Source organism: Megalobrama amblycephala, linkage group LG1 (assembly GCF_018812025.1).
Source record: "Megalobrama amblycephala isolate DHTTF-2021 linkage group LG1, ASM1881202v1, whole genome shotgun sequence".
Lineage (NCBI taxonomy): Eukaryota > Metazoa > Chordata > Actinopteri > Cypriniformes > Xenocyprididae > Megalobrama > Megalobrama amblycephala.
In genome coordinates this window covers 57,616,567-57,643,915 of record NC_063044.1, presented here as the reverse complement: position 1 = coordinate 57,643,915, position 27,349 = coordinate 57,616,567, and the positions used below count along the sequence as shown (strand labels likewise).

Below are 27,349 nucleotides of genomic sequence, written 5' to 3'. Positions count from 1 at the left end.
TTTAAGGAAAAACTCACTTAATTTTGACTTATTTTTCCTAAAAACAAGAAAATAATTTTTACTTGTCAAGAAAATTCTTCTTGATCTAAGAATTTTTAGATATTTGGACTTGAAACAAGACAAAAATTCTAAGTAAGAACAGCATTTTTTTGCAGTGTATATAAAGAGTATGTAGTGGAAAGCACATGTGTGCTGTGAAGCAAATGGTACAGATTCTCATCGAGGTGTAAATGACTGTCTACCAAAACAGAGCCTTATTGTTACTGATATTAAACGCTTTTAGATGGAAAATCTATAGGTGGCTTTTGGGGTGAGTGAATATGGGTTGTGAGTGTGTTTCTAACATCCAACAGCGGCTATGGGAGTGACTTTCTCTCTTCTGACTGGCGTTATCAATCTCTCTCTATTTTTTCATCTTTTTGAAAGTTGTGAAAACACTGTTGTTGAGTTTTTCTTTTGCTATTTGAGAACACGGGAGCACAAAAATATATATATTTAATGTAATCTCTCATATGCATTAACCGACACCAGAATTTTACCCAACTATGACAACTTCCGCTTCTGAGAAACCCGGAAATGTGAAAAGGGTGCAAAGAAAAGTAACATTAAGATCCGTTGCATATTAAAGACTTTACATGTGTTTGACATTAATCTTGAAACAGAATGAATAAATGTGAAAATAAATGTCACATCTTCGTATGGACTTCTTTTTTTTTCTTCTTCTTCTTCTTCGTATGGACTTCAACTGACGTGACGCGTATGCCGTGACGCACACGCGTCGAACGCGCCTCTCACTATATAAGGAAGCGCCGCCTCTCAGTCGCTCTCTTTCAAGCGGACCGGGGACAAAATGGTGAGTGCTCGACACTTCTTCACAATCCAACCTAAATCAAAGCCATCCTTCTGATTTCAGACACAATCTACTCAATATATTGAATACAGAAGGTAAACAAATGTTTGGTTTAAGGATTTCAGTCTCTGCGCCTGAGTGTTTTGCACATGGTGTGTGACTGACCGTGGGGGGAAATGGCAGCGTCCTTTGCCTTGAGCTCTAATTACAATCGATTTAAGTGCGTTTTAGGAAACACAAAGCTGCTAGTGAGCTGTCATAAACCTCTCTGCTTGTCATATTGTCCTTTACGTTATGATGTTGCGCTGTTCTCGTTACGTTTTGTGTCTTTCTGCGATTCTCTGTTGGGCCTGTAACTCGAAGTGCCCGAGTCAATTTTACAGCCACGCGTTAAAGGGCCAGTCACTTCTTATGCTGTCTTTTAATGAGACTTTATATGTTCCCATCGCATATGGCGAAACCCTCAGTTTAAAATCCGCCTTTATTACTAAAACAAAGGAAACATTAACGATTGCAATTCAGGAACTTTTCTTTAATTGAATGTGAATATGTAATTCACTTAGCATGCAATGTAGTCAGACACGTTTTTTTAGTTTAACTTATTTTAATTTGAGCGCTGCAAGAGACGCGCACGTGTTTGCACTGAAACAATGGAAAACTAGGGCAGTACAATGGAAAAACGTGTTTTGTTTGCACTGCCCCTTAAAACGTCTGTACTACTAGGAGTGTTTTTAAGACTTATTTCAAAGTGTTGGTTGATGTACACTTATGTAAATGTACCCAAATTAGCCTGAAGGCTAGTTTTCATTGGTAATTACAGGAACACTCCACTTTTTTTTTTTTTTGAAAATGGACTCATTTTCCAACTCCCCTAGAATTAAACAGTTGAGTTTTACAGTTTTCGAATCCAGTCGATCTCTGGGTCTGGCGGTGCCACTTTTAGCTTGGCAATGATATTATGCAGCGCCTGTGACCCCTGTTTGCACAGGGAGTGTGCCTTGCAACCATGGAGACATTTGTGAGACGCTGTGTAATATCATTGTGCCTGCTGCACCCATGGTACAGCAGCAAAGTTTCTTGATTATTACGCTGAGATGGGAGTATAGTTCCTAGCCATATCAGCCTAGAAAATCGCAACTTTTCACTTTCCGTCAGTCTTAGTACACGATGTAACTACAGAAGAGTCAAGTTTTTAAATAGGAAAAATTAACTTTTTGGTCATTTTTGAATGAGATGCTAACGGTCTAATCAGATTCAATGATCTATGCTAAGCTAAAAGTGGTACCACCAGACCCAGAGATCGGCTGAATGGATTCGAAAACGATAAAACTCAACTGTTTAACTCCAGGGGAGTTGGAGAATGAGCCCATTTTCAAAAAAAAAAAAAAAAGTGGAGTGTTCCTTAAAGTTTGTATCCAGCATAAACAAGCTGTAAAGTTATGAAATTTTTACAGTTTGAACAGAGTTTTAACACTTAAAATGCATGTTGAATAACTTTTTCTTTCTTTATATAGTCTCACCGTAAATTTTCGGCCCCACGCCACGGCTCTCTGGGCTTCCTGCCACGCAAGAGGTGCAAACGTCATCGTGGCAAGGTGAAGAGTTTCCCTAAAGATGATCCCAGCAAGCCTGTTCACCTCACCGCTTTCCTTGGCTACAAGGCTGGTATGACCCACATCGTCCGTGAGGTTGACAGACCTGGCTCAAGTGAGTTGAAGTTTACATGTTCAGAACTTGTTGCATGTAGAAGTGGTCTACTTTGCTTGTGTGCCTGCCAGTGATGAAATTCTCGACGGGCGGACATATTTGGGCCTTAAACCCTTGCTGAATGTCGAGTACTGAGAGCAGCTGCATAACTTTAAAATCCAAGTTTTAAACCTGCATTCTGAGATGACGTAGTTTGGTGTTTAAAACCTGTTAAGTCTTGTTTGCAGTTAACTAACTAGCTTGTTTGTTGTTATCAGAGGTCAACAAAAAGGAGGTGGTTGAGGCAGTGACCATTGTGGAGACTCCTCCCATGGTTGTAGTGGGTGTTGTTGGATACGTCATGACCCCACGTGGCCTGCGCTCTTTCAAGACCATCTTTGCAGAGCACATCAGTGACGAGTGCAAGCGTCGCTTCTATAAGAACTGGTAAGTTCTTATAAAATCTATGCTTGCATGTTTAGTCTGGAGCTGATAGTAGTTGGCCAGATTAAACAGTCATGTTTTTCTGAGCCAATCTAATGTGTCGGTGTGGTGCAGCTCCGCTCAGGTGCCTTGTGCCCTGATGAGCTCCGGGCTCCTCTGGCCGGTGGAAAGGGCTCCTTAGAAACCGTGCCATGAGCCGAAATGACCTAGTGCTGTTGATGCCTCCCCTTTACCATGAGGATGGGCAAAGCAGCTACGCACAGTCTCCTTCCACTGGCCTGCTGGGCTATGAAGGTGCTGTGCCAACCTTTCTCTGTGCTTCTCCCCCACCCTTATCTACCACTTTCAGGTACAAGTCCAAGAAGAAGGCTTTTACCAAGTACTGCAAGAGGTGGCAAGATGAGGATGGCAAGAAACAGCTGGAGAAAGACTTTGCCTCCATGAAGAAGTACTGCCAGATCATTCGCATCATTGCCCACACACAGGTGAGTTTAAACCACTAGTCCCATGGTGATTTTTCTGTTTGTCTGGATCTTGTTCAATACAAATATCACATTGTATAATTATGCATTCATGTTTAATATGCCTTTTTAAATGTAGTAATTTAACTTGCAGCTTTTTCTTCCCAAGCTGCTTAACACAACTGTATAAATGTAAAACATGGATGAAAGTCTATAATTTTATAATTGGATGTTTTGTCACGGGGGCTTTACTAAACATCGGGGGGGGGGTTTTTGTCTGTAGATGCGTCTGTTGCCCCTCAGACAGAAGAAGGCTCACTTGATGGAGATTCAACTAAATGGAGGCTCCATCGCTGATAAAGTTGACTGGGCCAGAGAGAAGCTTGAGCAGTCAGTTCCCATCTCTAATGTCTTTTCTCAGGATGAGATGATTGATGTTATCGGCGTTACCAAGGGTCATGGAGTCAAGGGTAGGTTGGATGGCTTTTTGTTCAACATCTGTCCATTCATGACTTAATTTTGACTTGACGAGCATTGTGCACAATGATGAAAAACATGGATTAAACGCGTCAGGCATGGCGCCCGAAACGCATGAGGAAACTTCCCATGCTGCCTTCCTTCTGACAGCACACTTGCCATAATATAAGCAAATGCGCTTCAAAGAGGCCTTTTCTGATCAAAGTGTTTCTGTAGGTGTGACAAGCCGTTGGCACACAAAGAAGCTCCCCCGCAAGACCCATCGTGGTCTGCGTAAGGTAGCCTGTATTGGAGCCTGGCATCCTGCCCGTGTGGCTTTCTCCGTGGCTCGTGCCGGTCAGAAGGGCTACCACCACCGCACTGAGATCAACAAGAAGGTGAGGCCTCAGAAATGGACCCAAGCACTCCTGTGGGATCACTTTATTTTTAAATCAAGTCTTGTTTCTCATGACGTTTTGTCTCTTTAGGTCTACAAGATTGGTGTGGGCTATCACACTAAGGATGGAAAAGTAGTTAAGAGCAACGCCTCTACTGATTATGATCTGTCTAACAAGAGCATCAACCCCCTGGTGAGTGTGCAGATGTCCGTCTTGTGTAATTTTGTTACTTCAGACTGTCATCACTTTTTAAACTCACTCTTGTTTGTTTCCTCAGGGTGGCTTTGTGCATTATGGTGAGGTGACTAATGACTTCCTCATGGTGAAAGGCTGTGTGGTCGGAACCAAGAAGAGGGTTTTGACCCTGCGCAAGTCTCTTCTGGTCCAGACCAGCCGCCGTGCTCAGGAGAAGATCGAGCTCAAATTCATCGACACCACCTCCAAGTTCGGTCATGGACGTTTCCAGACCATCGAGGAGAAGAAAAGCTTCATGGTGAGTGAATGATGACTTTAGGACTCAATGGTTTCTCTCAGCGCCTTAACCCTGCTGTGACCTGTGCACCCTCTCAGAGTTAGACTGCAGTCCAAAAATGTCAGACATAATTAGGCCAGGCCTAAGTCTACAAGATGTCAGTGCATGGTAAGACAGGCCAAGGTGTTGACAGCCATCGCTGCTCTGTGGTTGATGCACACCATGCCAGACTGTCTACTTTAAAGAAGCTTTAATTGGTAGTGTTTGGACCAATAATGTAGAGGTAATGGGCCTCTTGAATGAGGTTGTGCAACTGACCTAACAGCCTTTGAAAATTCACAACATCTGCGCTGACTCGGTGGCCTCATTTCTCACTCTACATATCTAGCATGTAGAAAGTTTAATCTGGAGTGGTGGTAAAATGCAGTTCTCATGATCTTCTGAACATCAGTGCACTGTTCGTAACCTGTTTCAGCCAATCAGTCTGAGATTTGGGTTCCATTCCAGTGCAAGATTAAAACACAGTGAGGCAGGGGAGTGGTGCCTCATTTGTGCCTTCTCCCTGTTCACTCTCTGATGACATGACTCCTGTTATACTTAAAATGTACAGTAACTTCTCAAATTTGACTTAGCTGGAATCTAATTTTTTTTTTTCTTTGTTACCCCTTGTCAACAGGGACCCCTCAAGAAAGACCGTCTTGTCAAGGAGGAGGTGTCATAAATGTGCTCTGCTCTGTCTGGTGTTGTCATGCAGTACTGCAGAGTTTAATAAAAAAACAAAAACAAAATGTCTTTGACTTAATTTTCTTTTTTTCTGAACACTTTCAGAAGAGGTTAACTGTTCTTAGTTCAGTTTATTGCAGTGGTTCTAAACCTTTTTGACTCAAAGGCCCCTCTGTTCACAACAGTATTCAGTGGTTCTCTAGATCTAGTTTAATTTTTGTTTAATATAAAGTTAACACTTAATTCAGGATTTTATACTCTCAGCTTATTCTAACTGGGCATGAATTCCTTTTTAGCCATTTGAATTTGAGACTTGTAATTTGTTTTATATTAAATCACAGCAGTAGCAAACCATAATCCAGTTTTCCAATTGACAAAATCAAGTCCACAACATTTTTCTAGTTTAAGCTGTTTGACTGTCACAATAGGGAAGAAAAGACTAGCACAAGGTCGGTTTCATGCTGGCTTCAAGTTTATCACACAAAATTGAAATGCTACGTGTCCATTAAAACTGAAACCAAATCATAAAATGAGAAGTTGCAATTTTAGATCTACAGACTCAACCCAAATGGCTTTCACCTTGAAATGTGGTTTAACAGTTTTCTGTGAATGACCTTTGTAAAGGGTTGCTCCAGGAAAGCAATGCTGCAGAGCAGGAAGTGGATCAATGGCAGCCTTCTAGATGTCCCTGACTCAGCAAAAACCCTGGCCTTCAGGTGCTAGGTCGATAACGAATGCCGTATATACCTTAATTAGTATTGTACGTTCACATGGCTCCTGGAGGACAAAAGATTATTCAGAATGAGGATGGAAAAGTCCACACTAAATCTCAGCTTGTACCTTTGTCAAAACACTTGTTCTATGTGCTACTTTTTGTTCCATATTTGACAAGCATGTCTCTCAAAGCAGGTGTATAATCTGCTAAATCGCTTAAGGGGAGACACTACAGACAAAACACTGTTTTTCAGGCACCTGTCAATTTTGAGATTTTGCACTTTTTGGCTTTTCATAAAGTGTGTTTTCAGACTGGTGGAAAGAAAACATCCAAAATACACTTTTAAGTGTATGTTTTATACCACTTTATCTGTTTGCGTCTATAGATTTCAATTACAGTAAATATCTTTAAAGGCTGTTTTCTCAAAATGAGTTTTTTCTCCTGCTCTGAGTAAGAACTCCACTTCAGCAGAACTTACATACACTAAACTTTACAGTTTTATTCCTATCTATATTCTGAAGATTTTTACAGAGGGATTTGTTGATATATAATTTGTCGGATTTTATACATTTTATTCCTAAAAAAAATGGTGAAAATTATTTTTTTTCCTGGCTGTTGATAGTATTTTCTGATTTATGGAGTGATAAAAGGAGATATCCAAATTTCCCTCTGTAAAAACCTTTTAATTTAAAATGTCCGAAAAATTAAACGAGAATTTTGAACGTGACTTCATCCAATATTCAGATTTTTGTTCTAGAAATGTATGCAAATTAGTGCATATTTAATTAGATAATGCCTCATTTGCATATTTAAACATAACATTTTAGAAAACTTGTAATGCAAAAAATGTTTGCAATTTTTTATGTAATCAATCAGCTGGGGAAGTTTGGTGATATCTATTAGTTATTTTTTTTATTCACGGGGTGTCTCGCCTTAAACAAAACGAATTAGCTCACAGACTGACAGCAGCTTCATTGTAATAAGAGATTATGGTACTGATGAGGCAGTGTTAGGAATTCTACCTTCCTTTGTCACATTCATCTGTCTAACCACAACACCCCACAGCACTCATGCCCAGATGCCCACACCAAAGAAACAGCTGGCTCTCTCCACTCCCTCTGGCCTCCCACCATTACATCACAGTTGGACGAGAACTTTCATTGCACCTCTGTCTGTTTTCCATGTGTACATTTTGCTATAGCAATCTCAAGCAACAATAGTTTCGCAAGGCCTGTAGTTTTTGTCCTTGAAAACCGAGCAAGCATCCCTCTCTGAGCGTTGGTGGTGTCAAGGTTGGATTGAGGCTTTTGTTTACGACAGTCCAAAGGGAGCTCACCTAATTAACACTCTTTGTCCTCACTGACTCATTGAAAAACTGCTCCCCCCCCAAGATTTCACAGCGTAATAAGAACCCTGGAAGCTCTTCACACACTATTTAGGCCTTTCTTCCTCCTCACATGGTAGATTTTCTGCACTGTTGGCAAGAATTGCTTCGCCCCTCACCCACAACCCTTCCAGCAATATTCATAAGGATGTATCAAGGATGGCTCCTTCATTTTTTGATGAGCTTAGACCTTGGAGTGTTGTCATCATTTTTTTTGTTGTTGTCACGGCTTGTCTTTTTTTGTGGGAAAGGCATACTAATACTTCAACAGGCTGTTTTAACCAAAGCATCAGAGAGAGAGAGAGATAGTGGCGAAAGATGGTTCTGAATATAAGAATCATGAAACCTTTTGAGGCGTCTAGGCTAGACACCTCCTCAGCAATGAACACTAGAATGAGATGGTCTAGTAAGTCATCAAGGTTTCTGCCCATGTGGTCACAGCATGAAAATACTGTTAAAGGGTTAGTTCACCCAAAAAATGAAAATTATCCCATGATTTACTTACCCTCAAGCCATCCTAGGTGTATATGACTATCTTCTTTCAGACTAACACAATCGGAGATATATTTAAAAATATCCCTGGCTCCTCCAAGCTTTGTGAAGGGGGGACCACTTTTTGAAGCCAAAAAAAATTCAGGATGTGAAACAAAGGCTGATGTTCAAATTGAGATGGTGTCACAATAAATCAGATCCTCCCTCAAAATTGGGCTTTCATTAGAACCTCAAGCGATCCCATTGGCTTAAAGAACTTTTAATGGGTACTCTTTTAGTGCCTGATTACAATTCCTACAAAATCACATTACATTTGTAGTTTTATCTACTTTATAATGACTATTAATGTTTATTGTAGTTAACTTTCTTACTAGCATAGCATAAAGATACACAATTTGTATCTTACTACATATTTACATCGATCTTTAATGCAATTACCCGCATTAAATATCCAGATATTTCAGTTATTACAAGAATGATGTAATGATGTTCAATTATTTGATTATTGTTATTATTATTATTTATTAGCAGTCAATCAAGTGAAAGAATTTATTATTTCCAGTTTGTTTTATTGCAACTATATAGTATATACTATAGTTTTATTATAAATATATAGTAAGACATTTTATACTTATTTTAAATGAATGTTACTTTGTATAACTATTAACTGATAACTGATACAGACTCTATTTTGAGGGAGGACCAGAAGTGCAGGGATGAAAGGGCCGGAGCGGTATGTCATTGTGGCCGAGGGGCGAGTCTGTGTTGGTCTCCTCTCTGCACTGTGCTCTTATGTAAGGAGCTCTGGCAGGGCAAACAGTTATTCCCCACACTGCCCTATCTTCTGCTCTCCACCCCTCCTCCTCTTCCCCTCTCATGTCATAACTACCCTTCATTATTGTTTATGTTCTCTAAGCGTGCTGTTTAAAATACTCGATGATATCATTGTTTATATAGTGTATGATTCATGCAGAAAGATATGTTATATCTTGTGTGTTTTTTTGTTAATAAATATTTGTCCTCGGTTATGTTGTCTTACATTTCAGGAGGATATAATGCCCAAATACACTTCTAACATAGGACCATGTCTGTTAGTAGGCTAGTGTCACAAGGCACACAGATCAGACAAGAGCATCTACGCAGTATAAAGAAAACATGCTTTGGGTTTTATTGGAAATTTTTTTTATAGCTTCTTGGAATATAATAAAAGCATAGCTAATTAAGGAGGGTCATATTCTATTTCTGTCTAAACATTGTTTTTGTTTTTTAGGTTATGGACTATTTGTTTATTATCTGGCTGTATTTAAAACTCTTTGCTGTTTACTATTTTTTGTCACAGTATGAGTGAGCATATCTTCAACCATTGCTTTTCTTTCTTTCTTTCTTTCTTTCTTTCTTTCTTTCTTTCTTTCTTTCTTTCTTTCTTTCTTTCTTTCTTTCTTTCTTTCTTTCTTTGTCATATGTTGCCATATTGATTGCTGATTATATAACACACATTTGTTTTATTTTCCGGAGAGATGGAGACAGTGGACAGTCCTTGGCTATAACCTGCCTAACTGCAGCCCTGATGCACAAGTGCTGCACTGTGGAATCAGTATTCTGAGCTGGTTCCTATGGACACAGCATTCTTAAAGCCAGCAACAGCATCACCAGACTCCAGAGCAGAAAAGGCTCAGCACGCTTTCTCACCTAACCGCTAGAGGGCGAGGGTCGCACCACTTGCACAACTGCAGTACATCCCACCGTGTACATGTGAAGAGAGACACAAGGAAAGGTTTGATGATCATCGCGCTGAGATACAGCTACTAATTAACTACGGGCTGTTCATCTGTTCCATTTATGTGAGTGAGAGAGCTGAATTTGTTGGCTTTTGTGTCATAATTTACATTCCTTAAATTCTCAAAGTGTCTTTTATTGTCCAAGAAGTTGCTAGATTTGTGCCTAAACTTTTGAAAGAAGTCACTGGTTTTCATGCTGAAAATGCCTTCACGTGATTTCGGAATTACGATTTTTCTAGTTTAAAAGTGGACATGAACGCCCTCTCAAGTCGTATTTACCACTGGGAATCTCGGGGATAATTTTGATACCCAAGTTCCCGAGTTGTAGCTGGCCAAAAACTTTAAACATGGCGGAGGGGTGAACATTTGCTGCTGTGACATAGGCTATTGTACGTTTTATACAACGCGAAAATAGCCTGAATTTGCCTGAAATTCCAGAATTGCCAGCAAGCTTACTAAATAGATTGCGAGGTGTCGGTGAATGTTTATATGGTTGTCAATGAATGGCTCAATAACATTTTGGCTTTAATAAGATTTTCCCAATAAACAGGCAAGAATAAATCCGGTGTCCTCCATTATTCCTTTTCTTTCTGACAGCAAAGCACTTCAAAGGTGAGTTCACGCAATGTTGTAATTAGCCTACCGTAATTACGAAATTTCACGCTGTAAAAAGCTTTCACGTCCTTCATCAGCTTCATCACCAAATGGGAATTTTACTGCACCACTTCAAGTCGAACACACCTAACGTGTTGTCATCTCGAAACCACTGTAATAGAGTGCCCCAGGGATGACGCATTTTTGTAGGCAAAACCCGGAAGCGAGTTAGCATTTTAGGACTTCCGGTTCCAACGCCGTAAAGTCTATGGGTTTTTTGAATGGGTTTTAGCTAAATCGCCTGAAATAAGGTCTGTGGTTAACAAAGCCTCTAAATACTTTCACATTTTGATCTATGACATAAAACACACCAGTTATAACCCGCTTTTGATTTTTTTAGCTTTTACTGTGTCTTAAAATCGGCGGTTGCTAACAAGTTGCTAAAAGGGACTACTTCCTTTGGCGGGGACTTTAGACGTCATCATGACAAACAGGACATTTGAACAGCATTTCTCATGAAAAAGTGTAAAAGTATTCATAACAGCACAGATCATAATCAGCGAGCATGTTTTTAAATAAAGTTGTTTTTTAAATACAGTTTGAGGAAGCTTGGTGGTGACGACGTTGATCCGCGACCATGGTGTGCTGTAGTCCGTTTATAGCCTACTTTTAGCCTTTTATATCTGACGACTTTATTTAGGCTTCAAAATGTATAAATGTTGTGTTAACTTGTAAAGATTATCTTGATAGACAAAACGTGTAAGTGTCATAACCCTTTGTTAAACACTGAGCTTATTTTCTGTGATTTTCCAAAAGTCTATAGGAAAAATGCATAGGCTTTCAACCGAGGGAACCCGTGCGCCGCTAACTTCCGGGTTGGCCTACAAAAACACGTCATCCCTGAGGTACTCTGTTATGAGATGGTGTGAACCCAGCATTCAATGCGATGAGCTCGTAATCTTGACTTAAAAAGTCAACACATTAACATGTGAAGGGAGTATTATTCTAGCTATAAAATGCCAATTAAAAAAAAAACTCGATATAACAAATCAGAAGAGGCCTTTGTTTTTATAAAAAAGGTGGAAAAACATACAATTTAAAACATCATTGCCTGTCATATTTTTTTCTTGTTATTATATAATAGTTATATATTAATATAATATCACACACACACACATATATATAAACACACTGAAGACTGGAGTAATGATGCTGAAAATTACATCACAGGAATAAATACATTTTAAAATATATTAAAATAGAAAACAGTTATTTTATAATATTTAATAATATTTCACAATATTACTGTTTTTAACATATCTTTGAGACAATTATTGCAGCCATGGTGAGAATAAGAGGCTTGTTTCAAAAACAAAAAATGTAATGGCCCCAAACTTTCGAATGGTTATATAAACACACCATATACACTGATCAGGCATAACATTATGACCACCTTTCTTTCTTTCTATTCTTTCACCACTGTTGTTTGTTTTATATACTAATACGTGTCAAAGTCGTCATAAGAACCACTATGTTGTTAAATTTGCTGATGATTCAGTTATTGTCTCTCTGTTGTACGGTGATGCTCCAGACCATGGCCTTGCCCTGTTGGATTTTTTTGACTGGTGCCAGTCATCCTTTCTGCACATTAATGTGGCTAAAACTAAAGAAATATGCATTGACTTTAGAAAGTCCCCTCCTCTGCTCCCCCCAGCACTGACTGATGGTCAGACCGTGGAGGTGGTACAAGAATACAAGTATCTGGGCATAATAATGGACAATAAACTTTCCTTTGAGTCCCAGGTGGATGCCGTTTGTAGCAAAGCTTACCAGAGAATGCACTTTTTTCACAAATTGAGAAATCTTGATGTTGACTGTGTTTTTATGAAAATGTTTTATTGTTGCTTCATTGAATCAGTCCTTACTTTTTTGTATGTTTGCTGGTTTAATATGTTAAATTTAAAAAACCGGAACCGCTTGAATGCACTAGTAAAGGAGTGTGGGAAAATTTCTGGCAGCTTAACATCCTCATGGACACTTTTAAAGCCAGGTCTGTTAAAAAAGCTAAAGATATCCTGGCTGACCCTTCACATCCTCTGCAGGAGATGTTTAAACTACTCCCCTCAGGCAGGAGGTACTTAGTGCCCAAGTGTAGGACAAACAGATCAAAAAACTCCTTCGTCCCCACTGTCATTGGCTTCTTGAATAAATTATAGCTAAATGTATTGCCTTTGGTCAAAGATGCTGCACCTTTGACATTGTTATATTGTTTTTTATTTTACTTTTACTTTATTTTATTTTAATTTAATTTCTCCAAACTTAACTTAACTATTGTTTATTTTTATCCCTATGTTTTTATTGTATTGTCCTGTTGTCGATTGGGTGGATGCATGTATTTCTTTGTTTGTTGCTACTGACTGCAAAACAATTTGCTCCTCGGGATCTAATAAAGTGTTGAAGTTGAAGTTCTTAATATTGTGCTGGTCCCCGTTTTGCTGCCAAAACAGCCCTGACCTGTCAAGGCTTGGACTCCCCTAGACCCCTGAAGGTGCGCTGTGGTATCTGCACCAAGATGTTTGCAGCAGATCCTTTAAGTCCTGTAAGTTGCGAGGTGGGGCCTCCATGGATCGGACTTGTTTGTTCACCACATCCCAGAGATGCTCGATTGGATTGAGATCTGGGGAATTTGGAGGCCAAGTCAACACCTCAAACTCGTTGTTGTGGTCCTCAAACCATTCCTGAACCATTTTTGCTTTGTGGCAGGGCTCATTATCCTACTGAAAGAGGCCACAGACACCAGGAATGATGGTCTGCAACAATGCTTAGATAGGTGGTACGTGTCAAAGTAACATCCACATGGATGGCAGGACTCAAGGTTTCCCAGCAGAACATTGCCCAAAAGCATCAGACTGCCAGACCGCCAACTTGCCTTCTTCCCATAGTTTATCCTGGTGCCATGTGTTCCCCAGGTAAGCGACGCACACGCACCAGGCCATCCACATGATGTAAAAGATAAATGTGATTGATCAGACCACCTTCTTCCATTGCTCCTTGGTCCAGTTCTGATGCCCACGTGGTGCTTTCGGCAGTGGACAGGAGTCAGGATGGGCACCCAGACTTATCTGCGGCAATTCAGCCCCATACGCAACAAACTGTGATGCACTGTGTATTCTGACACCTTTCTATCAGAACCAGCATTAACTTCTTGAGCAATCTGAGCTACAGTAGCTCTTCTGTTGGATCGGACCACATGGGCCAGCCTTCACTTCCCACGTACATCAATGTGCCTCCAATGACCCTGTCGCCAGTTCTCCACTGTTCCTTCCTTGGACCACTTTTGATAGACACTGACCACTGCAGACTGGGAACACCCCACAAGAGCTGCAGTTTTGGAGATGCTCTGACCCAGTCGTCCAGCCATCACAATTTGGCCCTTGTCAAACTCCCTCAAATCCTTACGCTTTCCCATTTTTCCTGCTTCTAACACATCAACTTTGAGGACAAAATGTTCACTTGCTGCCTAATATATCCCACCCACTAACAGGTGCCGTGATGAAGAGATAATCAGTGTTATTCACTTCACCTGTCAGTGCTCATAATGTTATGCCTGATCGGTGTATACCGCTCTTTTTTGTAGTTTTTTTCAAGTTATCATTTCAATCTTCCAGTCTCCTAAACTCTGCCTGACCTGGGTGAACTCAGCTGAGCTCAGATCCCAGCTGCTTTATGAGCATCACAGGCTCGAGACACCTCCAAAAACAGACACAGCACAACTCTGTGTCGCATCTCAATCCCGACTGTTTGAATGGATGATAGAGACATGCTGAATTTTAGGCTTGCTGGACAGTTGGCTTTGTGGTCTGGGCTTATATAAGTGTGGTCAGGGGCTGGAGACACAAAGGCAGCAGCTGTGGGATTGTGCCTTTAGTATTCCCAGCCAGAAGGGGACAGCATGTTCCTCGGGTCTCGGAGAAACCAACCACACACACAGTCTCTCTCTCTTCTGCTCACTCTCCACTCTGATCACACAGCACTGCAGAGAGACACACAAGGCACGTTTGATCACCACAACAGGAGAGAGAGAAAGAAGCAGAGGGAGGGAGAAAAACAGATATGGGTGGATAGACAGCCAACGACGGGGAATAAGAATAGAGAGAGCAAAAAGACGGAGAGAGGTGTCAAAAGGAGAGGTAGCAGGATAGAGAAGGCTGGAGATGGGCAGACAGACACTGACAGGTACACAGCAAGAGGCTAATACCTAACATCATGTTTCACAGCATGATGCAGATATTGACAATCCGGGTTAGAGAAAGAAAGAGATGGATCCAAAAGAGAGATCCCATGCAAAGAGAATAACGTGAAGATTTAAACCTCTTTTATACTGACTGTGATTTTGTTGCTGGAGGTCACCAGGCTGCTGGATTGTTGTTTCTTGCTGGAGGGGTGCATAACTGGCCATAGCTTTTGATGACCACAAATTAAACGTATTGCAGGTGAAAATAAGATTTCTTGCTGCGAAATATTTACATTTTGCAAAGAATATAAACATATATAAATTGCAGCAGTGAATAATGCATTGTATCTCAAACTAGTAGAACAATTATCACAAACGATTTCACAATCTCAGACATGGTTTTGCATGCATCATTATTTTTCTACAGAGACAAACCAAACGATTACAGTATTTTCAATTTTGGGTGAACTATAAAGCCTTTTTTCCATTCAGTGGCTGGACCATACATGAATTGAAAACATCCATTAAAAATGAATCGGACTTGTTTGTCACTTTTTTGCTGCAAGTCACTGTTGTTAGTGTGAATAGAGCTTCAGGCTGTATAGAGGAAACAAAGACACGCTTTAGATGCAAAAGCTATATCTCTTCTTCCTTTTAATACTCTATTTCAGAGCTGACAGTTTGTGCCTCCCGGCAACAGAAGGGGATCATTGGAGAGGGAAATATAGGTCTCGCTGTATGCCTTCAGCCATGGCACCAATGTCCACACACACACACACACACTCACTTAAAACCATGCACATTCAAATCAGTGCAAATCAGAATAGTCAAATTTTTCAGCCATTTGTTTAGTATACATATTTGAATTGAGTACGTAAAATCCCAAAGGGAATAAAAATCATAAAGAACATATATTTAAATTGTACTCACTAATTTTTACAAAAAAAGATTTATATACCTAAAGAAATGAATGGTATTTTTGTTGAATGCAAAGAAAAATTACAGAGTTCCCCTTTATTGGAAGCCATATAGAGAATTTTTGTCTCAGATTTTTCTTTTGAGAAAATATTGTCATCTTACATGTATCTCCTCTATAGGTATATAGAGAAGACTTCTATAGAGTTCTCAACATCACACGTTAGCAGAATACCCATGTCTACATTCAAATGTCAGAGATTTCAATATGTGATTATTAGTGATGTAATGATACCCTCATGTCACGATTCGATACATATCACAATACTGAACTCACGATACAATATTATTGGGAAACTTACATGAACTGTTTTAAATATGTTTTTAGTACCTTTATGGATCTTGAGAGAGGAAATGTCATTGCTTTGAATGCAGGCCTCACAGAGCCATCGGATCTCATCAAAAATATCTTAATTTGTGTTCTGAAGATGAATGAAGGTCTTACGGGTGTAGAACAACATGAGTGTGAGTAATTAATGACATTGTTTTCATTTTTGGGTGAACTAACCCTTTAACAAAAAATTAACTGTTGATTAAAATACTAAATTTGGTATTACATTGGGAGTGGAAATGAATAGGCTTGGACTTGGTGCTAGTAACCCAATGCACACAACAGTGTTGATACCAGAATAATTTTCATGATTCTGAAGCTGAAAATACAGAAAAATATGAATGTGCTTGCGCTCTGTCATTGACTAGATATATTTAAAATAATGTAGGCCAATTTTTAATGGTAAGATAGACATTTGGCATTATCAGGACCCACAAATATTTCCCCACTGCATTACTGTGCATTATATTCAACATTATATACAGTAGTTTAATGTAGTAATGACACTAAAACTCTGTAAACTTTTTCGTTTTGGGTGAACTATACACAATTGTCACTATCCACGATACATATTGTTGCATTATTTGTATTGCGATATATTGTTACACCCCTAGTGATTATTTCTCATCATTATCTTCCAAGACTAAATAAAATGAGCTGTGATGCATTCTTTTTTTCTGCATTCATCATTACAATTCATTCGTTTCTATTTTTATTTGTATTAAGGAATTTAAAGAGAAATATCAGACAAAATTGATACTTCATAAGATTACTTTGGGATTTACATGAACTTTGTTCTCTGGTCAGTGTAGTGTGACTAAAAATATAATTTGCATGAACTATAATAGATATTAACACAGTTGTTTTCAACCTTTCAACCTTCAAGGTATGAAAGCTTGTGTCCACTACTAATTAAAAAATAAAAAAGATAATTACGACTTTTTGTCTCGCAATTCTGACTTTTTTTCTCACAATTGCGAGTTTACATCTCACAGCTCTGACTTTTTCTCAGAATTGCAAGATATAAAGCACAATTGCGAGCTATAAAGTCAGAACAGTGAGATATAAACTCACAACTGCAAGAAAATGTCAGAATCGTGAGCTGACTTGTTTTCTCAGAACTGGACTTTATAACTCACATTTGCGACAAAAAAAAGTCAGAATTGTGAGCTATAAATTTACAATTGCGAAACAATCGTCAGAAAGGTGATATAAAAAGTCACAATTACCTTTTGTATTAGTTTTTTTTTTATTCCGTGGTGGAAACAAACTTCCATATCAAGGCCACAACAATAGCCTACTTGATAACCCTTCTTTTTTTTTTTTTTAATTTACATGGCTTTTCCTAGTCTAGAATTCACCTGGGAACCATGGTATTAACAGATAATTTTGCAAGATAAAACACAATTTGCAAGATAAACACAAATTAGTAAAGCACAGAAAAATCTAAGCAGAGGAGGCAAACATGCTGCTTCAGTATGTAGGCCTACTGCCGTGCCACAGTCTTAGAGACAGCGGCTCATTTAGAGGAAAATAAAGAGTGAGCATATTCATTCATCAGCCGGTAATCTTGATCTCGCGAACGAAGAGGCTATTACCTGATGATTGATTTGTCTGTTCAAATCTGTTGATTTTTTTCCCCCCTTTTTCCACAATATTGTAATGAGGAGAGAGGAGGGTGGGGGATAGAATTTGATTTGTTAGATGAGAAGAATGGGAAAGTTGATGTGAGAGACGTCAGAATGTGATGAAGGAGAAAAAGGACAGAGCAAGTGATGAATGTGTAATGGAGAGGATGATAGATGGAAAAGAGAGCGAGAGGAAAAGAAAGGAGTGAAAGCGATAGATGGGGGGAGGGGGTGTAGTATGCAAGTAGATGATTCACAGAGAGAGGGAAAAATGAGGGATTGTGCAGGGGAGGCAAACTAAGGACAAGCATGTTGGCCCAACAAGATGGAGGGAGATGGATGAGGGAATACACGGAGTGGGAGAATGAGGGAAGCATTTTAATTCAGAGAACTGAAAAAAAGGGCATAAAACACTGCTTGTGTGTGGTTGTAATTTCGTACTCTCTCTGCCTCCTCGGTCGAGGGAAGACTCACAAAATGGCTGTCGCTTACAGACGGCGGGTCAGATTTCGGCATATATTAAGAAGGCATGAATCCAATATGTATAGCAGCAAAAGTAAATTCATTCCTCCCAGGGAGGCTTGTTGTGTAGATTGACATATCCTCTTATTGAGCATGAATTCATGCTTATATGAACTAATTCTCAAAGTAAAACTAAAGCCCTTTGCTGCTCTCTGAAGCGATTCTGTCCTACGCATGAATCCAGACCTGTTACGCGCAGAATGAAAGTGATGCTTTTAGCATGCTGGTTGAAGGAGAACGCTTCAGTAGGTCACGTTGTATTACAAACCTGTGTTGTTTCTCGGGAACATGGCACATCTTCTCATCCGTGTTTTTTCCCTCCATTTTTTCGAGTTCGCTCCATCAGGTCAAAGCAAAACATAGCCTACTGAATCATTCACACTCATTATTAGCGCAGCAGATACATTACATTCTTAAGAGACTGTTTCCCACTTATAGATGAGCCTGGAACAGATGAGTAATTACGTGGCCTGTTACTTCACTTCCCTACTGTTACTTACTCACGTCTGACTCATTTGGAAAGCCTCATGCTCGCTCAAAACACGGTCTGCCTTCCCGCTGGTTTGAATGGTGCTCGAGACTTCGTCAGGTGCATGAGGGTTTGCAAACACAGAGAAAGAGCGAGTTTGTTCCCCCTTGGGTTTGTCTGTTTATTCATCAGGACTTGATGCATCCAAGTTTAGGATCATTCTGTTTTGGCACCTTTAGATTTCATTTCAAATAAAACGACACGTTAATGAATCCAAATAAATGCGAAATGACTAAGGCGTGTGATTCTGAGAAAAAGAAACGAGTAAAAGAAATACATGTGGATACAAAGAAACAACTCAGAATTTAAAAAGCAGTTTTTTCGTAATTTGTTCGTTTGGTTTATCACCAAGGTATGTTATTATAATGATTAATTAATAATAATAATAATAATAAAAACCAAAACAGAAAGAGTACACAAAACATTAATATTTAACATTTTTAACATTGCTTTTCCCTTTATAATTATCATTATCCTTTAAAACTTAAGTTTCAAGAGCAGGTTTGCTGTAAATTTATAGCATGCATTTAATCTTTGTATTCGTGAGTCACTTAGCTTCGTTTCTCGTAATATTTCATACTTTATTTGTCGCTTGCGTTCTTGCAAGTATTTATTTAGAGTTCAGCATCCTCTTCTTTTCCTCCCCCCTCCTCCTTCCTTTTTTTCATCTTGGCAGTCGTTTCTGGAGTCTTTCAGCGAACTCCGACCCTTTTTTGTCGCTCGTGTCAGCGAAGGGCTTTGCGTTTGGTTTTCTGTCGTTCGCTCCCATGACGACCGAATGCGAGAGTAGAGAAAAAAAAGGAAGCAAAAAGGGACTGAGAAAAAGATGAGAAGGTTCTTTTAAAAGAATAGAATTTTGTCTAAGGTTGAACGTCTTTGTCAGTCTCATGTTACAGCAGCTTTGCAGTGAAGATTCTCTGTGATTTTGTCCATCGTCCAGCCACAGTCGCAGCTCAGGGACACAGAATCTCTTTTCCAACAGATCATTACAGCGGTTTGACTTTTTTTGCTTCTGAAAAGTCTTGATTATTATGTTAATTTATTTATAAAATTAATACATACATACATACATACATATATATATATATATATATATATATATATATATATATATATATATATATATATATATATATATTGTGTACCTTTTGTAAGAGATTGCAGAAGACCGGCCTATTTCTTACTGAATACTGAAGTGATTGTTCACAGTTTTTTTTATGCAAATAACAAATGAACAAATAAATAAATAAATAAATAAGATGAATATAGTGGAGAGGGAAAGAAGACTTATGAGGGAGCAGTAGCTTGCTGATCCATGTAGACCGACGGGTGGTGAAATGCTTTCTTAACGAAACATGTCAAATCAACGCCACAAGCTACTGCTCCCGTGTCACAGGCCGAAAGAACCCTTCTGCATATCTCTTATCACCTCTCTCCATTTCAAACCAGCCTCATTTTGTCAATGGCAAATGGCAAAATCATGCATACATGTGTAATCTTTGATCGAAACGTAAAAATCCTCCCGGTTCCTCCGAATCGTGAAAACGCATGGTACATGAAGTTTGATCTGTAATATTCTGGGCCTCCGCCCCCCTCTGCCCTGCTCCCGTCTCCCTCGCCCTGCTATCTGTACGGGGGGAGGTTGTGCCTCATACAGGGGTGGTGCGTCGGTTGGCTGTGTTAGTGTGGGATGAGTCTTTCAGGTCCTTCTGGATGCAGTTGTGGACCTGCAGGAAGTTGTGGTCCCTCTCCGAATTGTAGGTGGCAGTGGGGGTGCCGTGGCTGCCCTTTAGGGTGTCGCCCCCGCGGGTGAGTGTGTACATGGAGATCTCTGTGGAGGGCAAGGCCCCGAAACCCTTCAAGCCCACCGGCGAGGTGTCGCGGGAGTGCGAGGGGTCTGTGGAGCGGGACGAGGAGCGGGAGCGGCGCCGGTAGCGGTACCGGTAGCTGGGGATGCGCGTGATAGCCGAGCCCTGCAGGTAATCTGCGGCCCGCGCGCCCGCCCGCAGCTCCCGGTGCCGGTCGATGAACATGTGCACAGCTAGCACGCCCACCATTTCAGCCATGATAAAGGACAAAGCACCAAAGTAGAAACTCCAGCCGTATGAGTAGCTGTTCTTCTTGGAGTCGCTCTTTGAGGGATCCCCCGCATTGGCTGATATGTACACGATCATGCCAATGATGTTACTGAGGCCTGTGGGGAAGAGAGCAGAGAATTTAATCCCCTAGCCATGGCTAAAATGCTTATTCACAATCTAGCACGTCTTCAAGTGCCTTTTATAAAATAAAAAAAAGTGCCATCCCTGCCACAGAATATAAAGTCGCTGACATGTAAACTAAGGTTAATAGGCCTCTAAGGGTGCTGTGTTCAATGATATACGGGTCAATGATAAGTAAGGGTGAGATATATGATGAAAAGAAGAATCATTCCACAAAATGAGAGCTATTTGTGTTCACAACAATTGAAGACGTGTACTATACACAAACATTTGCTATTAAGTGAAAACTAGTAATATTCAGAGACTAATAAAAACGCATCATATAAAATATTATATTCATGTTTTATTAGTGTGTTTATAAATATTAAAAAAAAAAAAAAGTCATAGTACAATTATTCCTAAATAAAAATGTATTACCTGTAAACCTTTATTAGTTCCCCATTTAAAGTAGATCAATCATATTAAAAAAATATTTTGAATTAAAACAGGATCATTCATTTGTCCGTGTCTGTGAGTTTTAATGCCGCACCAATTATTTACCTCAAAAAACAGTGACTTGTCCCTTTAAATGATCTGAGCATGAGGAAGTGACATCAGTCTTCAGAGGAGCCATGTTTAAAAGCTGGTAAGTTTGACTCTCATTCAACAGTTATAATAAGCTGGGGCTTATGCCAACATAGAAATAAACTGTGTGGAAAAAAGCTATTTATTAATGCTAATGCTAGGATCAGGAGGCTGTATTCATGATTATATGGAGAAGGAAGAGCAGTCATTTTGATTTCAAAGTGTTAAGTCCCATCATTTTCCATCCTGGCACGAATTGAGTTACAACACCTAAACACTTCAGACTTTAATGCCTACAAAAAGTGAACATATGAATTTTAGGTGTTCCTTATACAAGGGGTTTATTCAAGTTATTATCTGTATGAATGTTTGTGGTTTTGAATAGATCTGAAATATAAGAATTGCAATATTATAAGTAATACAAAGACAAACATACATACTTCATTTAACTTATACCTCAGTGGTACAGTTATCATCAGAAATTGAACTTTGATCATTTCTATGACCTGCACTGTGTTCCACAAATGAAGAAGAAGAAGAAGTAGACCCTAGATGTGGCTGAGGATGACAGAACCTTGCTGTCATTTCTATGCCTCACAAAATAAACTGTGACTGCCCTCTAAATGGTAAGGTTAACACAGCCAGTTTCACAATATCCTCAACCCCTTAGCCATAAACTAAACGCTGAGTGCCTTAATTTGTCAGAGTGAGCAAGTAAATGAGGAGATCAGAGTGAAGAAGTGAGCTTATAACAGAGACTAGAGTGGGTGACCTCACAGGAACATGATCTGTGGCTCACTGCTGACTTCAGTCACACTCTGGTGGAGTTGTCTGTGACAGAGTGAAACCACCATGATGGATCACTGGGAAAGTGTGTCAGGGACACCATATTTTTAGAGTTTAATCCCAAATGGCCTCTCTAAGCCTAGCAACAGAATCAGGACCAAAGTGAGACAGAGAAAAAGAAATCGACTTGCTAACTGGCTACTGTATATCACTGAGGCAGCTTGTTCGAAAAAAGTCCAGTGCAAGACTTTGTTTCTAAGTGATACTGTGCTGATCTGGACATTGAGGTCAAGGGTTTGGTTTCAGAAAATCTTTGTTTTACTGAATTGCACTGCTAGACAGTATCGGGGGTCAGCGTGAGAGAGTTGGGGCCAGCTGACTGAACTGTCAGCCTGTTGGGTCAGCGGTATACACGGTTTGATCATGTACACGCATTATATCTTTTTACTTTTATATCGTTTTACATTTAGTTGCAAATTCTGCTTGTCAACTTGTGAGCTTGGTAAAAATTAACTGGCTAGGATGAGGCTGAAAGTGATTTGTGGTAGCATGCGTAAGAAGGGGATGAAAATGACAAACTAATTAGTAATGTTTAATCATGTATACCATTATTTTGTGACAAATGTGTCTATGAACTTATCTTGGTCTTTCTTTGCAACTGTATAATTTCCAGCTGCTAATGCAAACTTCTTTTGTAAAGAAAAAACTACACATTTGATGAAAAGAAATGTGTGAAAAATCTATAATAATTCATTTAAAAAAATAATTTCATAATATAATATTAACTACCCTTAAAATGTTTGTTTTAAAGAAATGAATACTTTTATTCAACAAGCATGCATTAAATTGATGAAAAGTGACAGTAAAGACATGTATAATGTTACAAAAGATTTCTACTAAAAATGCTGTACTTTTAAAACATATTATAGGAAAATTATTTCAATTTGTAATAATATTTCACAATATTACTGTTTTTACTGTATTTTTGATCAAATAAATGCAGACTCATTTAAAAAACCATTAAAAAATCTTACCAATACCAAACTTTTGAATGGTAGTATTCACTCTAAAAAAATAACTGTAAAAAACAAAACAAATTTACAAAGTAAAAAAAAACAACAAAAAAAGTTTTTTTTAACTGTAATATCATGAAACTGTAATATACCGTAAAAAATGCATTCTGGGTAATATTATTTGTCGTTTTCGAGAAATTAGCCTATAGACCTCTTTTCTTAAAATGATAAATATTACTCAAAATGCATTGTTTTTATGGTATATTAATGTTTCAATGAAAAACGGTAATTTACCATGTAAATTTTAGTAGTTTTTTTTAGTAGTTTTTAGAGAACATATTAAACTGTAAATAATATATGTGTGTTTATATATATATATATATATATATATATATATATATATATGTATACACACATATGTGTGTATATATATATAAGATATAAAAAATAAAAAAAATATATAATAATTTATTATAATAATTGATTGACCATATAATAATTTATTATATGGTGGCTAAGTAGAAATTTGCTGGCATGAGTGGGCAAGCAGAAAAAAAATCCTTACTGTTGAGCCCTGATTGGTGGTAATGCATTACACATACAACTGAAAACTTGTGAGAAATAAGGGTATATTTGAGGTGTGAAGGCATTGTAGGAGTCGTAGTATGTGCGAGCATGATGGGTAATATCTTTCTAGAGAGTGTGTGTGATAATTAGTGATGTACAGGCTTAGCAAATGTCAAATACTGCTTGAAAATTAAAATAAATCTGAATGCTTTATAGTAGAATCCAGTTGTTCTGGTTATTTGTAGCAGAAATTATTTGTGTTCTGTATGTTTACATAGAATTTTTTTATTTTTTATCTCTTCATTCATTCATTCCATAGTCTCACCTGCAGACACAAAGAGGATTCCTGCACTGAGGATGATATTGTGGCGGGACTTGTAGAACTCGCTGGCAGCTATACACAGGCCACCCATGAAGAGCAGGATGACGCTGAGGATGGGGAAGATACTAGACGCTCGCACGGCTCCTACAGATGGAGAGACAGAGAAGAAGGTGGGATGAGTATAAGATGTTCTGTTACTTGTTGAATGAATTCCTTGTAAGAGAGAGAATGAGATGAATGAAGAAAGCTGTCATTTCAGGTGATTTTAGCAGCTGTTCTCCTCTGAGCACATTGAATACAGCCAATCAACACTTTGCCAGTGGAGTAAACAGCTCCCACACCCTTTAAAATGCCTGTGGAAGAGCAATCAGAGGTCAAGAGCCTCACCAAACACTTGTGCCTAACACAAACACTCATGTACTTGAAGGCTGAACGGGACCAGAGACACCAGGCCATTTACAAATGCCTCTATTTGCACACTTTAACAAAGTATGTTCACAGTGAGACTTCAACAAGAGTTGGCTTCATTCAAGCCATGAAATGACAAGTGAACGTGTTAATGAATGTTTTTAGGACAGTCTGCCAAGCCTTCAACTCACCAATTAGTTTTTCAACTTGACATTTGTGCAGCTTAAAGGGATAGTTCACACAAAAATTACAACGTTGTCATCATTTTCTCCTCTTTGTGTCATTCTGGAACTGTTTGCCTTCTTCCGTGGAACATAAAAGGTGATACTTTGCAGAATGTTCAATGCTGTTCTTTCCTATTCAATGAAAGCACACTTTTTTTTTTGCACATTCAAGGCATTTATTTTCATACTAGCCCTGGAAATCAAACCCATGAACCCATTGATAACACTATGTTCTACCGGAAAGCTATAGTGACCCACAAAAAAAAAAGAGGGAAAAAAAGAGAAAAAAAAAGAAAAAAAAAATCTTTATAAAAGTGCCATGGATGAACCAACCTGTCTGTTTTCCTCAGGTTTTTTTTTTTTTTTAAATATATATTTCAGGTCTTCTGAAGCTATATGCAATTGCTATTGTGTGATCAATAGTTTGAAATCATAGACATGTTTAACTTAAAGGGGTGATTGATTATGATTTCACTTTTTTAACTTTAGTTAGTGTGTAATGTTGCTGTTTGAGCATAAACAACATCTGCAAAGTTACGACGTTCAAAGTTCAATGCAAAGGGAGATATTTTCTTTTAAAGAATTCTCTGTTTAAGGACTACAACAAATGACTGGTAGGGACTACTCTTTTGGAAAGCAGCCGGGAGCTGTAGCTCATTTGCATTTAAAGGAACACACACAAAAACAGCGTGTTTTTGCTCATACCCAAATAGGGCCAAATTTGACAAGCTATAATGATCTGTGGGGTATTTTAAGCTGAAACTTCAGTCACATTCTTCTCACATCTTGTGAAAAGGGGCATTATAGGTCCCCTTTAAAATCTTTGCTGCCATAACGCTGCATTGACACGGGGCGTCGGCATTAACGCTTCTCATTTACTTTGAATGGGTGACGTCATGCATTGCCGAACTGAATTGTGGGTTCCGTCGTGTCGCTTCACTTGCATTGCAAGCGGCAGAAGTTGAAGATTTCTCAACTTTTCAAGCACCAACGCAGGCGTCAGCCAATCAGATCGCTTTATGCAAACACCCTAGAGCAGTCGCAAATCCGACAATTTCTAGCCATGTCTGTACACTCATCTCGCACATGCACCTAACTGGTCCACAAGGTGGCAAAAATGGTTCGGCCTGTTGTCAAAAAAAGAGAAGAGAAGGGACAACAAAAAACTACTGGAGATGGCAAGTGTGTAAGGGGTTAAGAGATTCACGCAACTTAAGTTTAAACAAGTTCAATTTTTATCAGTCGAACTTCTGAAAAGAAATAGCGCAGATACTGGACAAATCCTTCTATTGCGAATGTCAAATGCCTGTGTTCACACTAGCAAAGTATCAGTGAAGTACTTTGAAAGGCTGTGCGTTTGGCTGTATGCAGAATAAGCCATTGCCTCAAAACTGAAGTATACTTTAATCTGCTTTCATCAAGCAGTAGTGTTGTCGTTCTCTTCTGTCCTTTTTACTTCACAGTCTTTCTCAATTCATATTGCTTACTCATCTCTTACCTCTTCTCCTTTTTCTGTCTCTCTTTTTAAAATACTTGATATGCAAAGTTATGCTTTCATCTGGCTAGTTAAATTTTCACCACTCCATCTAGTCTGCAAGCTCAGCAGGTTTTTTCCCCCGTCTCTCTGTCCCTCCCTGCTGTGCTGTAATCCCTGATGTGTGGACAGCATGGCAGTACTGTGAACTCTTGCTGGCTAAAGTGGGGTCTGAAGGTCCCCCTGAGAGGGTCATCTTGCTATCCTGTCCTGCCCTCACCTTCACCCTAAAACCACTGCACTCGTGCCATCTGCTGCAGATCACACAAGAAGCCAAAGTCAGCTACCACAAATGTGCGTTAGTTTTGCATTTTTAGCAAAATGCCGCAAGATAGAAATACCTAAAGTTCCTAAACTGTTATGAATATTTTACTTGGCAAATGCATTGAATATGCGCTGTGCTAAATGCCGATATCTCATATGCCGCATGTGTTACATAAGGTAAGATTTTTCTAGTGCACTTGCCGCAGTTCTTCTCTCCCTCTCTGAGAAAACTAAACGAGACTTCACTCGAAGTGATGAACGGCATTTTAATTTTCTTGCGCTTTGTCCCGTCCTCTCCTATCAGTCTCTTTCTCTCTGTTTTTCTCTCTATCCACTCAATCTAAGTGAGTCCCTAATAATTCTCAGTGTCTTGCTCTATCTTTTGCTACTGTGATGTTCCACTAGTAAAACCATATGAGGCCAGGAATTGCCATTTGTACATCTAAATTGGTGTATGATAACTTCCTTTGCAAACCGGGTCCAAGGGTCCATTCTGAGAATGATTTGTCTGTCACAACCAGTGGCGGCTCATCAGAGGAAGTAAAGGAGGCACAGCCTACCCAAAATTTGAGGTGGAAAATGGGAGAAGGATGATTTAATGTTCTCAGACAATTTAAAATTCTCAGTTATTCATTTCATTTCATGTCTCAGAATGTGAATTTCTTGTTTGTAATTTGACCATTGTAACACCATGAAATATTACTGACGTCAGAACCACCGCTGCCCTTCCCCTGAACATGTCGAATTTACCTTTTGGAAAACTGTGCTAAGGCGAG

The 27,349-nt window shown here is 39.1% G+C and overlaps 2 protein-coding genes, 1 long non-coding RNA gene and 2 other non-coding genes across 5 annotated transcripts in view; 4 read left to right on the top strand and 1 right to left on the bottom strand.

Moving 5' to 3' along the window:
* The first annotated feature begins 707 nt into the window (after window positions 1–707).
* Window positions 708–5,555, top strand: rpl3 (ribosomal protein L3). Its single transcript, XM_048203642.1, has 9 exons — window positions 708–853; window positions 2,365–2,557; window positions 2,815–2,983; window positions 3,330–3,465; window positions 3,725–3,911; window positions 4,135–4,295; window positions 4,386–4,487; window positions 4,573–4,788; window positions 5,444–5,555. The coding sequence occupies exons 1-9, from the start codon at window positions 851–853 to the stop codon at window positions 5,486–5,488; spliced, it is 1,212 nt and encodes a 403-aa protein (XP_048059599.1). The 5' UTR covers window positions 708–850; the 3' UTR covers window positions 5,489–5,555.
* LOC125250686 lies at window positions 3,977–4,072 on the top strand. The gene has a single exon (XR_007180840.1). It is a non-coding gene; the product is annotated as a small nucleolar RNA U83B (small nucleolar RNA).
* On the top strand, window positions 5,218–5,352 carry LOC125250681. Its single transcript, XR_007180837.1, has one exon. It is a non-coding gene; the product is annotated as a small nucleolar RNA SNORA54 (small nucleolar RNA).
* A 1,232-nt stretch (window positions 5,556–6,787) lies between the features above and the next one.
* Window positions 6,788–25,458, top strand: LOC125276139. The gene is made up of 3 exons (XR_007186581.1): window positions 6,788–9,922; window positions 24,141–24,313; window positions 24,403–25,458. It is a non-coding gene; the product is annotated as an uncharacterized LOC125276139 (long non-coding RNA).
* Window positions 18,769–27,349, bottom strand: part of cacng2a (calcium channel, voltage-dependent, gamma subunit 2a) — a 92,811-nt gene continuing 84,230 nt past the window's right edge. Inside the window, exons 3-4 of the mRNA XM_048203621.1 lie at window positions 24,147–24,287; window positions 18,769–20,866 (exon numbers count right to left, since the gene is read on the bottom strand). Of these exons, the coding sequence (XP_048059578.1) occupies window positions 20,322–20,866; window positions 24,147–24,287 (686 nt within the window). The 3' untranslated portion in view covers window positions 18,769–20,321. The remainder of the gene's footprint in view (window positions 20,867–24,146; window positions 24,288–27,349) is intronic.